The 15,242-nt window shown below is 41.9% G+C and overlaps 1 protein-coding gene across 1 annotated transcript in view; it reads left to right on the top strand.

Annotated features, from left to right (window-relative positions):
* Positions 1-14,747, top strand: part of DGAT2L6 (diacylglycerol O-acyltransferase 2 like 6) — a 28,822-nt gene extending 14,075 nt beyond the window's left edge. The window contains exons 3-8 of the mRNA XM_004777186.2: positions 9,094-9,204; positions 9,725-9,795; positions 10,163-10,367; positions 11,027-11,201; positions 13,384-13,595; positions 14,026-14,747. Coding sequence (XP_004777243.1) covers positions 9,094-9,204; positions 9,725-9,795; positions 10,163-10,367; positions 11,027-11,201; positions 13,384-13,595; positions 14,026-14,180 — 929 coding nt within the window. The 3' untranslated portion in view covers positions 14,181-14,747. The remainder of the gene's footprint in view (positions 1-9,093; positions 9,205-9,724; positions 9,796-10,162; positions 10,368-11,026; positions 11,202-13,383; positions 13,596-14,025) is intronic.
* Positions 14,748-15,242: the final 495 nt, after the last annotated feature.

Here is a 15,242-nt window from a genome sequence, read left to right as displayed (position 1 = left end):
TTCCGCACTTGTCCAATTATTTTTTTAGAGTAAATGCCTAGAGAAGAAATAAATGGCCAGTGGCGCCTAGGTGGCTCAGTTGGTCAAGCATCTGCCTTCAGCTCAGGTCATGATCTGGGGGTCCTGGGATAGAGGCCTGCATCAGGCTCCCTGCTCAGTGGGGAGTCTGCTTTTCCCTCTGTGCCCAACCCCCCCACTCATGGGCTCTCTCTCTCTCTCTCTCTCTGTCTCTCTCTCTCTGTCTCAAATAAGTAAAATCTTTTTAAAAAATATTTAGAAGACATTAAAAGTCATGTAGGAAAGAGATAATGGTGGCTTAGACTGGGTAGTAACATGAAGAGGGGTAATAGAACCATTTGAAAGGCGTTTAGAAGGTAGACCTGCCAGGAATTGGTAACTGACTAAAGGAGAAAATAATTAGAGCTTAGAGGTTAAGGGTGCAGTCTCTGGAGTAAAACGATCTTGACTTTTCAACCCTGGCTCACCCACACGCTAGCTTTGTGGCCTCAGGTAGTTATTTAACCTCTCTATACCTGGGCTCCTTATGTACAAAATGAGATTAGTTGCTGTCATAATGGAGTATTTGTGAAGATTAAATAACCTATGCATGTAAAACGATGAGTGTATGGTAAATATTGGCTATTACTATATGAGGAAAGTGAGCAGGTAAGATGCATCAAAGATAATTTGAAGAAAGGACCCACTTAGATTCATACTGGTACCACCTTTAACTTAAACTAGTAAACAATAGTAATTGGAGGTTATACAAGTTTAAATTTATTTTTTTAAGTCAGGGCCAGGGTCAAAAGGGTCAATTTACCAAGAAGATATAACTGTCCAAAAGTAGACGTACCCAACAACAGAGCTTCAGTATCTATATGGAGCGAAAGCGAGCAGAACTGAAAAGAAAAATAGACAAACTAACAATGATATTTGGAGACTTCCTCCAAAACCACAAACAACCAAAACTCACACAAGATGAAAGAGAGAACCCATAACTACTAATTAAGTTAAATTTCTAATTTTGGAAAATAAGAAACCTTCCAAAAGAGAAAACTGCAGGCCCAGATGGTTTCAACAGCAAATTCTACCAAACATTTTAAAGAAGATATATCACAGATTCTGCACAACCTTTCCCAGAAAATAAAAGAGGAAGGAACACTTGCCAACTCATTTATGAGGCCAGACCTTGATACCAAACCTAGACAAAGACGGTACAAGAAAGAAAACTATAGACCAATATTCCTCATAAATATAAATGCAAAAATCCTCAATAAAATACTAGCAAATTGAATCCAGCAATACAAAGCATAATATACCACAGCCAAATGGGCTTTATCCAAGCAATGTAAGTGCAAATATTTGAAAATCAATGTAAACTACCATATTAGCAAAGGAAGAGAAAACGCATGATCATATCAACTGATGTAGTCAAAGCATTTGACAAAATGCCATTTCAGTCATGATAAAACCTCTCAGCAAACTAGGAATAGAAGGAAACTTCCTCAACCTGATAAAGAGCATCTATAAAAAAAAAACTGTAGCTAACATCATATTTAATGAAAGACTGAAAGCTTTGTCCCCAAGATTGGCAGCAAAGCAAGGATGTCCACTCTCACCATATGTACTCAACATCATACTAAAAGTCATAGCAAGTGCAGTAAGACAAGAAGAAGGAAAAATGAAAAGCATACAAATTGAAACATAAAAAAATAACTACCCTAATTTAACAGATGAGATGATTGTCTGTAGAAAATCCCAAGGATTCTATTAAACAGACACACAGACACATCCAAGAACTAGCAAAGGAGGTTAGCCAAGTTACAGGATACAAGATCACACATAATATACATATATACAGTTCTATATACTAGCAAAAAACAACTGAAAATAGAAATTCAAGGGGGCGCCTGGGTGGCTCAGTCCATTCAATGTCTGACTTTTGATTTCAGCTCAGGTCATGATCTCAGGGTGGTGAGATTGATCCCCATGTCAGGCTCTGTGCTCAGAATGGAGTCTGCTTGAGAGTCTCTCTCTCCTTCTGCCCCTACACCAACTCTCACTCTAAGTAAATAAATAGTCTCTTTAAAAATCAAAGAATAGAAACATTTTACATAAAATACACCAGTTTTAGCTTCCACATTGTTGCCCACACACACATCAAAATACGATATCATTTTCCTCAACCTGTAGCATGTGAGCCTGAGCAAGGAGCCTGATCTGGGGCTTGATTCTGGGACCTTGAGATCATGACCTGAGCCAAAGGCAGATACTTAACTGACTGAGGCTCACCCCTATTCTTAATAAATTTCAATCGTTAAGAACTGCAGACGACATGTGCTACTCAACGGGGCATTCCAGAATAGAGTGGCTGACAGATCTCGGGGACCTTGAGATCATTTCAGGGCTGTCCTTACTGGCCTGTCACAATCAGGCCACATTTCGGAGCTCCCCACTCTGCCTATCAATCAGGTGTCATGGTAGTAAGTCTCTTGATGTGACATTTTCCACTAGTGGACTTCAGAAACCTATCTACCTGTAGTGTTCAGCACGGTCTGAACCCACATTTTAAAAATGGGAAGTCAGATGACCTGTGAGATGCAATTAATTCCCAGGACAACTGTGGTGCTCCAAAAACTCAAGGTTAGGCAGGATGGATCTATTCTTGTTGAAAAAAAAAAAAAGGCAACAAAGACATTGATCATCATGGCAGAATACCTTTGCCTAGTATACTTGTATGCTTCTCAAGTTGAGCACTGGTTGTTCCAAGCTCCATCCCTGAGCTGTGCTCTCCTGCAGTACTCTAAAAAATACTCCCCACAGTGCTCTGAGCAGCTGCAGTACTTATCCTCTATTTGCTCTTAACCGAAAAAAGTCTTTTAACTTCATATTAGCTTTAATCCGCTACCTTTATTATATATTTGCACTTACTGGTAGATTTTTACTTCTGCATGTTTTCATGTTACTAGTTAGCGCCTTTTCTTTCCAGCTTAAAGAAGTCCCTTTAACATTTTTTTGTAAGGCCAGTTTAGTAGTGATCAAATCCTTTACTTTTGCTCGGGTAAAACACCCTCTACTACTCCTTCAATTCTGAATGATAACCTTGCCAGGTAGTTTTCTTGGTTGAAAACTTTGCTTTTATTTGCTTGTTTTCTTTTGTCACTGAAAAGTAATTAACATTCAGTGTTACATTGGTTTCAGGTGTACAATATAATGATTCAATAATTCTAGAGGTTATTCACTTTTCATCAAGATAAATGTACTCTTGATCCTTTTTATCTATTTCACCCTACTCCTCGCTCATCTCGCCTCTGGTGACCACCAGTTTGTTGGTATTTCAGAGTATCATTTTGTTGGTATCTTTTTCTTTGTTCATTTGTTTTGTTTCTTAAATTCCATATATGAATGAAATCATATGGTATTTGTCCTTCTCTGACTGATTCATTTCACTTAGCATGATACCTTCCAGGTCCAGCCATGTTACAGATGGCAAGATCACATATAGATACACACATACACATATACATATAACAGCTTCTTTATCCAATCATTTATGGATGGACCATTGGTTTGCTTCTATATCTTGCCTGTTATAAGTAATGTTGCAGTAAACATAGAGGTGTATAGATCTTTTCCAATTAGTGTTTTTCACTTCCTTTGAGTAAATACCCAGTAGAGGAATTACTGGATCATATGGTAATTGTATTTTTAATATTCTAAGGAAACTTCATACTGTTTCCACAGTGGGTGCACCAATTTGCATTACCACCAACAGTGCACAAAGGTTCTTTTTTCTCCACATCTTCACCAGCACTTGTTATTTCTTGCCATTTTGATTCTAGCCATCCTGACAGGTATAGGGTGGTATCTCATTGTGATTTCAATTTGCATTTCCCTGATGATCAGTGATGCTGAGGATCTTTTCCTGTGTGTGTTAGCCATCTGCATATTTTCTTTGGAAGAATGTCCATTCATATGTCCTCCACCCATTTTTTATTTGGATTATTTTTTGGTGTTATGTAAGTTCTTTTTATATTTTGGATAGTAACTTCTTATCAGATATGTCATTTGCTAATCTCTTCTCTCACTCAGTAGGTTGTCTTTATGTTTTACTGATTGTTAACTTTGCTATGCAAAATACTTTATTTTCACGTAGTCCCAATAGTTTATTTTTGCTTTTGTTTCCCTGGCCTTAGGAGACTTATCTAAAAAAATGTTGCTATGACTCATGTCAGAGATATTACTGCCTGTGCTCTCTTCTAAGACTCCAATGGTCATGTCTCACATTTAGGTCCTTGATCTATTTGAGTTTATTTTTGTGTGTGGTGTAAGAAAGTGCTCCAGTTTCATTCTTTTGCATATAGCTGTCCGGTTTTCCCAACACCATTTGTTGATGAGACTCTTCCTCCTTGTCTATTCTTGCCTCCTCTGTCATAGATTTTTTCTTTTTAATGCTTGGTGTTAGTTTTTTTGCCCTGTGAAATTGACTGATCCTTTACTCTGCTTTACCTAGTCTGCTGTTGAACACCTCTACTGTATTTTCCAGTTCAGTTATTGTGTTCTTCAGCTCCATGACTTCCGTTTGGTTCTTTATGATGTTTTCTATCTCATTGTTGAAACTCTCAGAAACTCTCAGTGTTTGTTCATTCTTCTCAAGTTCAATGAGCATCTTTATGGCCTTTACTTTGAATTCTTTATCAGATAGATTATCTCCATTTTTTAAATTTTTTAAAAAGATTTTATTTATTTATTTGACAGAGAGAGAGAGATCACAAGTAGGCAAACAGGCAGGCAGAGGGGGAGGGAGAAACAGGCTCCCTGCCGAGCAGAGAGCCCGATACAAGGCTCAATCCCAGGACCCTGAGATCATGACCTGAACCCAGGGCAGAGACTTAACCCATTGAACCACCAGGTGTCCCGATTATCTCCATTTTTAAGGGTTTTTAGTTTTAAGGTTTTTTTCCCCTGAGGAAAGTGAGTCTTTCACTTGGAACATATTCCTCTGTCTTCATTTTGCTTCGCCCTCCATGGTTGTTTCTGTGTAACAGCTATCTCTCCCAGTCTTGAAAGAGTGGCCTTGTGTGGGAGATTAATTGAATTAATTAATCCTTTATCTTTTGGTCCTTCCTCAGACCTTTATAATTGTTTGAATACCCTGATTTTTTTCTTGATAGGTTCCAGTTGTTGAGGGAAGGCCAACACTTGTCAGTGTCCCAAAGAGAGAGACCTTGGACAGTTTAGCTTCAGGTTAATTATAAGCCAGATCCGCAGGCAACAGTTTTTAAGGTAGGCAAATATAGACAGTCTTGTGAGTCTACAATATAAACCCTGCTGATATCCAGACAAGAAGCTCTGGAGGTACCCTCTGGTCAATAGCTGCAAAAATTGTGGTTTTAGACTTCAAGCTCCCATTTGAGTGGTATCAGCCAGCTGTGGGGAGGGCAAGGGAGGCCGCTAACATGGCATCTCCCTGTCCATATTCCCGGGGGGGGGGGAGTTCCTCTTAGCCCCTGGATGTGTGGCAAACCTGAAGCCTGCCCCTCAGTATGAAGCTTAGGGACAAGAAAATAAAACTTTTTCACATGAAGACTAGGGTTTTGTTTCAGTCTGCTGTTTGTACAGTGCCCTGTGCCAAAGACTATCTCTCTAATTGGTTTGGACTCGTGCGGCCCAGAAATGCATTTCTCCTGACCTAGACAGCCAGGTGCTCAAGGAGTGTTTTTTCTATGGGCTGCATGTGCTTGCTGGCCGTGGCTTGGTGGGCCACGACTTTGGCTCATGGGGGTGGGACACTTGGCCAGCCCAACTTCAGTGGGGTAGGCTGCACCTGCAATGCATGGAAGGTGGTAGGGGACAGTCCCACTGGAGCTAGCAGGCTAGAGACCTGTTAGTCCCAACACCAACAAAGCAGGAGAACTCAAAAATGACACCCAGTGGTGCCTCCATCCTTAGAGAGCATCTAAACAGGTTTCGTTTTCTCCAGCAGATGCTTTAAGATTAAAACATGAGTCTCTTCCACATTCTGTTCAGGCACCTTTCAAACTGTTGCTTTTGTGCTGGGTCCCAGGGAAAGCAGGTCTGTGTGCAAGCCCTTTTAAGAGTGAACTTTCCATTTCCTATAGCCCTTTGGTTCTCCTTGAAGTAAACCTTGGTTTTCAAGACCAGACACTCCGGGGTCTCATCTTTCTGGTGCAGTTCTCAAGGTTTGGGAGGCCTGAAAGGAGGCAAAAACACTTTACTCAGGGATGAGCTCTCGATTATAAGACCTCCCTCCCAACTGTGGGTCACTGCTTCCAAATATGGGGGTTTCTTTACAGACTGTGTCTCCACCTCTCCTACGTATATCAAGGTGGCTTTTTTATCCTTTGTCCTGCAGGCTCTGCTCAGCTAGCTTTAAGGTCCTTTCCAGCAGGAATTGTTCTTTGTGTAGCTGTAGAGTTGTTATGTTCATGGGAGAAGGTGATCCTTCTACACCATATCTTGAACCCTCTATGGCCAATTGATCTTTGAGAAAGATGCAAAAGTAATTCAATGGAGGAAGGTAGTCTTTTAAACAAATGATGCTGGAACAACTGGATATCCATATGTACTATATGAACCTTGATCAAAACCTCAAATCTTAGTAAAAAAAAAAAAAAACTCAAAATAGATCACAGACATACATGTGAAACACAAACTGTAAAACTTTTAATAAAAAATTTAGAAGAGAACCTTCACAACCTGAAGTGAGGTAAAAGGTTCTTAGATTTTTACATCAAAAGTACAATCTGTAAAGGGAAAAAATTATAAACTTGACTTCATCAAAATTAAAAGCTTTTGCTCTACAAAAGACCCTGTTAAGAGAACAATATAAAAAAATAAACATTGACTGTGAGAAAATGTTTGCAAATCACATATCCAGCAAAGAGCTTGTACCCAGAATGTATAAAGACTTCTTAAAACTCACCAGTAAAAACAAAACAAAAAGACCCAATTGAAAAATGGACCAAAGTGAAATAAATATATCCTCACCAAAGAGGATATACAGAAGGCAGAGAAGCACATGGAAAGCTGTTAAGCATCATTAGATGTTTGGGAAATGCAAATTAAAATTATGATGAGATACCACACTACACATCTATTAGAATGGCTTGGCCATCTTCAGTACAAACTAAATTTAGAGCCTGCCTTATGTGAGCATCTTCCTTGATAATTTACACTAAGGCTTCTCACTTGAAAACAGATAAGATTTTGGAAGCCTCTCCTGGTTTCAAGGCCATTTTATCTAAGAATATGTCATATATACATCCACGCAAATGGTTGTTCTTCATCATTCTTGCTTCAGACACCTTTGCTTTCTGTGTGTCACAGAACTCCTTGTTCCATGAGCTCTATCTCTTCCATGTTTGGCCTCTGTTTCTCTTATCTCTTTAAATCGCATTTCTGTCACTGCGACACCAGTGATTCTCAGACAGGCTGCATTTGGCGGGCTTGTCTTCAAAGGGCATTTGTGGTCTCCTGAGGTGCCATACCTGCAGTTCAAATAGATTCCACAAGGGGGATAGTGTTTATGGAAGTATAGCTCTTGGTTAGACTCCCATTACTTGTGAATAATAGAAAGGGACCAGATATAAGGCACACAATCCATCTATGATTTAGATAGCATCACATTTAAACAACACAAATGCTGCTTAAACACTTATCATTTGAGTTTACCTATTATTGAGAAGAGAAAACATTTATCTTTCAGCCAGTCTATAGATATTTGCTAAACACCTACTGCGTGCAAGGCATGGTTCTAAATACTGGGGAGACAAACAAAATTTATTTGAAGCAAAATATAAAGGAAATGATACACTTGGGCTACCTTTAATTAATAATGATTCTTGCTGAGTTTTCTTCTGAAGCTTACCTGGCACATTACTCTCATCTTTTTGGAGGGTCAGAGGCAGCAGGATATTTCGCTATGGAAAGCTTCCTATGAAATTCCTCCCACCGCTATTTCTTATTTAATTAGCATAATTATAACAACCATCTCAGCCATTTCTTTCAGAGAGAATTCAGCCTATCACTAAGGTTTCTTTTACTCCATCACATGACTTTTTAAAGAAAGGCCCATTCCATCTTTTTTTCCCTTGTTTCCCTCTATGTCCAAAATGCAAGGGACAAACCCACTGCTAAGTAACTCTTGAGTTTCTGTCCCTTCTCTGGAAATTTTATCTACCATGATGTGGTTACCCAGCCCAAGAAGTCATTCCCTTAGCTGGGTCTTTTTTCTTTCACAATATGTGTATTTAGCCCCTTTTTCTCATGAATGCAGATTTTTTTTAAGATTTTATTTATTTATTTGACAGAGAGAGACACAGTGAGAGAGGGAACACAAGCAGGAGGAGTGGGAGAGGGAGAAGCAGGCTCCCCTCTGAGCAGAGAGCCCAATGCGGGGCTCAATCCCAGGACCCTGGGATCATGACCTAAGCTGAAGGCAGATGCCCAATGACTGAGCCACCCAGGCACCCCATGAATGCTGATTTTTAAATTGGAATTTATTTCCCACTGCTGTGAGATGTATCAAGTTTACACTTCAAAGCCTACTATGGCCCTTTGCTAATAGAGATAATATTCCCCCTTCTGGATTTTTGAGACTTTTTGAATGTGACAAAACTGAACCTAGTAAAGCACTTTTTAAATACGTGTTTTCTTCTCAGCATCAAGCAGCCTGTAATACTGCAGGCAGCCCTCTCCGCTGGTATGTACTGACTTAGCAGTTCCACAAGCAAAGGAGAGTCAAGCTTTTAGAAAAGAATTCCTGAAGTTCCAGAATGGGGATGCCAGTCACTGCTTCAAGGAGCTGTTCTTGCCAGTGCTGTCATTTGACCCCAGCTGAGGGCCTGCTCTGAGAATGCCATTTCGTCAGTTAAGATCTCAGCCACCAAAGGGACTAAGGCCGAAGGACTCCGAGGTGGGCCTGGACTATAGCAGAGTTGGGAGAGGTTGTGAGGGAAAAGGAAGAGAAGGGTCTCACATCAGCCTTGATCTGCTCCTTCAGTATAGAGCAGAGATGAGAGTTAGAATTCTATTAAACTTGAAGGAAACTGAACTTTTGTGTCCCCTTAGGAGCAATTCCTGTTTTGCTTATACCCTACTTTCTGGTGTTCACTAAATATTGGATCTTGTCTGTGCTTGCCTTAGCCTGGCTCGCCTATGATTGGAACACCCACAGTCAAGGTAAGAGACAGAGGAAGAGTGGTGGTACCTGTGTGTGCTGAGGATGGAACCACAGGGAGAGAGAAATGGAGGGAGAGAGTGGGAGAGGCAGAGAGAGAAGGGGTGGGAAGAGGACAGAAGGGGAAAGGGAAAGGAAAATAAGTAGGAACGTAGAGGGCTGGAAAGATGGAAAGAAACAACTAGAGGTAGAGGGAAGGAGAAGGAGAGAGGAGAGCAAAGCTTAGCAAGGAACAGAGATCTCTCCCAGGTTTCCCAAGAAGGATTAAGAGGTTGTAAGACAGGTGCTCCCAAACTTGGAATATCTTTCTATCACCTTCCTGGCTGACTACAGGGGATCAGGGCCCTTCTAGATCTTCTTGGGGGTTGGATTCAGAGACAGTACCTATCTAGAAATATGGAAGTATGTAAAGGGGACCTCTTCTCTGACCCAAGGGCTGTAAGAAGAACCCTCCACCTCTGGAAGAGGTTTGAAGGGTTGGCAGTATCTCACCTGCTCTTTCCTTCCCTTCTGTACCCACAGGTGGTAGGCGTTCAGCTTGGGTACGAAATTGGACCCTCTGGAAGTATTTTCAAAATTATTTCCCAATAAAGGTAACTCCCCTTCCTTTTAGTGTCCTTGGTTCTGGTTGCCCAGACTCTCCCCTCTCAGCTCCATGTTTTCAAAGGCTTTAGTGACCAACAGTGAAAGTGAAGGCCCAGAAGCATAGTGCAAGTTAGACATCCAAGATGGATGGGCAGGTGGGGAGATGGATGGATTGCAACCTGTCTTCACAGTGGCAAACCCAGGTCAGCCTCTCTGAGCATCATAACCCTGGCAATCCTATGACAATGAAGAATCTCGAAGAACAGGGATCTGGGGTTCCCCAAGGGAAACACAGGAAACCTGCTTGTCTCTGGGTCCACACGTCCTCTATTCTTTCTTCCTATCTGCCGCCCTGACTTAATCTCCCTCTAACAGCTGGTGAAGACTCACAACCTCTCTCCCAAACACAACTATATCATTGCCAATCACCCCCATGGCATTGTCTCTTATGGTGTGTTCATCAACTTCGCTACTGAGGCCACTGGCTTTGCTCGGATTTTCCCAGACATCACTCCTTCCGTAGGAACCTTGGAATGGATCTTCTGGATCCCAATTGTGCGAGACTATGTGATGTCAATGGGTGAGTGAGTATAAGAAATCATTCCATTTTCTGACCCACCTCAGAGCTCCAACACCAATAAGCCCTGACAGTCCACATCTCACATCCTGCTGGAAGAGGACTTAGTAGAAAATGAGTCCAGAATACACTGGGCCAGTAACAGGAGTATGCAGCCACACAGCATGTTCTGTCTAAGATATGGGTGGTAGGATTTAGTTAGCCAGTAAGATAATTTATAGGCAGTTATAAGAGTTGCCAGAAATCCTTTCAGAAAAAGAAGCAGAAGGCTGGAGTCCAGGATCAAAGCCAAAGTGGAAAGCGGAAGGTCAGTGGTGGCTAGTGGCTAGTCCTGATCACCCCTGAGAGAGAGAGACCTCTGGACAATTTCGAGAGCTGTAAGACTGGGGAGAGTAGATACTATTGATCTAAGAGGCAGCAAGCAGAGGAACACAATGTAGGTGCAATTGTAGTATCACAGACCCTTCCACAAGGCAAGCAGCTGACCCTAAGGACCAACCTCAGGATAGGGCAAACCCAGGAAGTGGAGGTCAAAGACAGAAGAGTGGAAACAACAGTAGTCAGGAAACAGAACTGTCTCCAGCATGAAGAGCCCAGAGGAACCCCTTTCCCCAATCTCAGGTACGAAGTTTGCTATGCCACTTGACTCTTTGGTTTCACAGGTGTATGTCCAGTGAGTGGCTTGGCCTTGAAGTATTTGCTGACCCAGAAAGCCTCAGGCAACGCTGTGGTTATTGTGGTGGGTGGAGCTGCTGAAGCCCTCTTGTGCCGGCCAGGCGCCTCTACCATCTACCTTAGAGAACGAAAAGGTTTCGTGAAGCTGGCACTGAAGACAGGGTGGGTCCCCAGGTTCTGGTGCCCTAAACCTGTTAGAAAGGGCTCTCTTTTTACTCTGGTTGCTTCCTTCTGCTCCTTCACACCGTGTCTTAATTGTATTTGGGGTCCAGATACATTTGTAGGCACTTCTTTTAATTGAAGTTGCAGAGAGAACAGTAGGAAAAGACCTTTACCTTCTGCCCATTAGCCTAGTTAGCTGGGGATCTGGGGAAACAGAGCTTTAATCTATATCAACCCACTAACTGAGAGGCACAGAAAACATACTCAGCGTAGGGAAGGCACTGGGCTTGAGGTTGTGGGGATTGCAAAAATAAATAAGACATGATTATTTTCCCCAAAGAGCATATAATCTGGTTTGAAAAATAGAATGCATTTGTTCAGCAGTTATTGAACCCCTCTGTGTGTTAGGCATAGTACTAGGCATTGAGGATATAAAAATAAATAATACCTGGTCCTTGCCTTTAAGAAACTGACAGTCCCATGGAAACAACAGAAGTGCACACATGTAATTACAAAATATGTCCAGAAGCCAACCACTTATCCTCTCAACTACAAGCCCCCACGGTTTAAACTAGCACCATATATCCCTTGGATTATTACAGTCTCCTAACTGCTCTACCTGCCTTCACATCCTAGAATCTATTCTCAACCGTAGCTAAGATGATCATCCCTTTAAACGTGAGATTATGACACCACTCCAAATGCTCCAAAGGCTCCCATTTCAATCTGGGCAAAAGCCAAAGACTTTATGGGGGCCTGCAAAGCCGTAAATAATCTGGTCCTTAGCTACCCCTCATCACCCACTGCTCTCCTCCTCGTTCACTCCAGTAGAGCTACAGTGGACTTCTTGCTGGCCCTCCAACAAACCTCAGGCTCCTGCCTTAAGCTCTTTGCTCTAGCTGTTCCCACTTCCTGAAACACTATTCCTCCAAAGAACTGCTTGGCTCATTCCTTTACTTCCTCCAGGTATTTGCTCAAATGTTTTTTCTCAATAAGGTCTATCCTGATCATCTTGCGCTATTTTTTCCTTTTGTATTTATCACCTTCTTACATATCACTGATTTTACTTATTTATATATCTGGTTTTTTGTTTATTTGTTATTATTGTTTATTGTCTGTCCTCCCTCAAGAAAAACTGTGAGAGATTTTTTTTTATCCATTTTCTTCACTGACATGTCCTTAGGGCTTAAACCAGGGTTGACGCATAGAAAGAGCTCAATAAATATTTGTCGAATGAATGATGTGCTGTAATAGAGTTATGTACAAAGTCCTATGGGAACAACAACTGATGGAAACATTTTTGCTCTCAGGGTAGAAGATTCATAAGTGAGTGACATCTGAATTGTGAGCTAAAATATTAATAGGAGTTGCCAGTCAGGCTAAAAGGGAGAAAGAATTCAGGGGACCTACAACATAGCAAGCACTATGCGAGGACCTAGAGATCCAAAGATAAATGACAAATTTCCCACCTTTGATCAGCTTGACAGACAACTAGGGAGTCAGACAGGTAAGGAGGTAACCATAATAACTGAGTTAGACTATTGTTAGTGTGGAGAAAGATAAGCTGAAGGGTACCTAATTCATATTGTGGGGGAGGGCATTGGAGGCAGTCAAAAAAAAGGTTTCTTCAAGAGATTGAAATTGGAGCTGAGCATTGAAGGGCAAAATAGAATTAGCCATGTGAAGACAGAAGGAAGGCATTTCCGGCAGAGGGAGCAGAATGTACGAAGAAGCGTAGACAAGAAACAACTTGGCACACTTAGTATGGTTAAGCAGATTGCAAGAAAGGGGCAGGGAGAGGGGAAGCTAGCACAAAAGCTAAAGCACAAAAGCCGTGGTAAGCAGCACAATACAGAGTGAGGATCTCTGGAAGAGTTTTAAAAAGAATGACATGTCCAGATACACAGTTTAGGAAGATCATTCTGGATGCTAGGAGCAATGAAAACAGTTAGATTGCCTAAGATTAGTTTTTTTCCTATCAGAGGACAAGGTGCAGCAGCTCCCTGTGAAGGGTTCAGTTGGAAGGGTGGGGCATGGCAAGAGTGAGACACAAAGCTGAAGATGTTTGGGTGCTTGGGTCCTTGTTCTATAATGGGGAGATTAGAAGGTTTTCATACCTTGGAGAGGGTTTTGCTGGGGGGAGCTCCCTCGGAGAGTTAATACTCTGCTCCTTTCTTTGCAGAGCGTACCTTGTCCCTTCCTATTCCTTTGGAGAGAATGAGGTTCACAATCAAGAGATCTTCCCTGAAGGCACGTGGATAAGGTTCTTCCAAAAAACTTTCCAGGCCACGTTCAAAAAAATCCTGGGACTAAATTTTTGTACTTTCCACGGCCGGGGCCTCACTCAAGAATCCTGGGGCTTCCTTCCTTTCAATCGGCCCATTACTACTGTTGGTAAGCTTTCCAATACCTCCGGACCACCTTTGTTGTTGATTCCCCCCACCCAGGTCATCCATCAAGTCCAGGAAGTCCAGCAAACAGCTGGGATGGGGAGAGGTAATTCCAAGGGGTATGACTGAGGGCAGGGTGGGCAGGACAACTGAACAGATAATAGTTGTGGCCTTTTAATAGTTGCCACGAGAGCATCTTTGTTCACAAACCTTCCTTCCCATCACTCTTCTGAGCTTGTTCTCATTCTCTTCAGCATGGATGATATTAGGTATTTGCAGAATATGGGATGGGACGGAGCTAGAGCACAGGGAAAGAACAAAGGAAGAGGAGGGGCCGCAGATACTGAGTTTCAGTATGTGCCTCCTTCTGAGGGATGGGTAACTTGAGTTGAGGAGGGGAGGCTCTGATGCTTGTTTCTTCTCCTTCCCCATAGTCGGGGAACCCCTGCCAATCCCCAAGATTAAGAGGCCAGACAAGACGACTGTGGACAAGTACCATGCACTCTACATCAGTGCCCTGCGCAAGCTGTTTGACCAGCACAAAGTTCAGTATGGCCTTCCTGAGACCCAGGAGCTGACAATCATATAACAGGAACTATATCTCCCCCATTACTAAACTCCTAGAACATTGAGGGATTCAGATAGGGCTACCCAGGAGGAAGAATTTGGGCAGAGAGGAGGATCTCAGGCGCGAGAAAGGCCAAACAAGCCAGCAAGTACTTAATGAATCTCGCTTGGTGGAAAGAACCAGAGGGGCAGAGGAAGAGTAGGGAACAACCAACTTTAGAAAGCAGACTCTTGTGAATCCACAGATCTTTTCTGCCCCATGACTCCAACCAGCTCTCTGATCAAAGGAATTAGAAGACAAAGAACACCACTGCTTCTTTCTCCCAAGCCTTAATGACACCATACTATGTAGCTTTAGGCTTAGAAGACTTGTTTAGAACAGGAATGGTTTGTTTCCTCTTCCTCCTTACAGTTTGGAAAACACAACAACGTAAACCAGAGACCTGATCTGTAGTTTCTGATCCAAGCAGAAAGGATTCCCTCAGTTGTGACCCAGTTCTACACTGGAAAAAACTTTTGCATGTAGTTATGCTGTTTATTCTATAAAAATAAAGGTCTACTCCTGAAACTAACATTATACTATATGTTAACTTACTAGAAATTAAATTTGAAAATTTGAAAAAAAAAGAATAAAGTTCTAGATACATAAAACAGGCTATGACTAGTTTCTAATTACTGTGGTTCACCACTGGGCTTCCCTCAAACCTGGTCAGGAAGGTGGTCTGTGGAGAACCATTTTCCTCTTCTTTACCCATCCCTTATACTTCCTTTGACAGAAAAGGTAAGAAGAGGAACCAGAACTTCTACACAGTGTCGGAGACAGGAGCAAAACTGTGAGAATTGGCATAGATACCCACTGAGTCGTCCATCTCTCCTAACCCCACATAACTATCCTGCATCAGAAGGAAGGGAGCCACAAGACCATGCACGGACTGAGTCTACTTTATATCGAGTATCTACTGTGTAATAGGGATTATGCCATCATTTTTACAATCTTTGTCTCTTAATGCCAACACCAACCCCATGAAATTGCTGTAATCCTCATTTCACAGAAGCTAAAACTCAAAAAATTTAAGTAACTTGC

Source organism: Mustela putorius, unplaced genomic scaffold (assembly GCF_011764305.1).
Source record: "Mustela putorius furo isolate JIRA1106 unplaced genomic scaffold, ASM1176430v1.1 tig00004053_pilon_pilon_pilon, whole genome shotgun sequence".
Lineage (NCBI taxonomy): Eukaryota > Metazoa > Chordata > Mammalia > Carnivora > Mustelidae > Mustela > Mustela putorius.
Note: the sequence above shows the minus strand (reverse complement) of the source record. Positions and strands in the feature narration are given on the sequence as shown.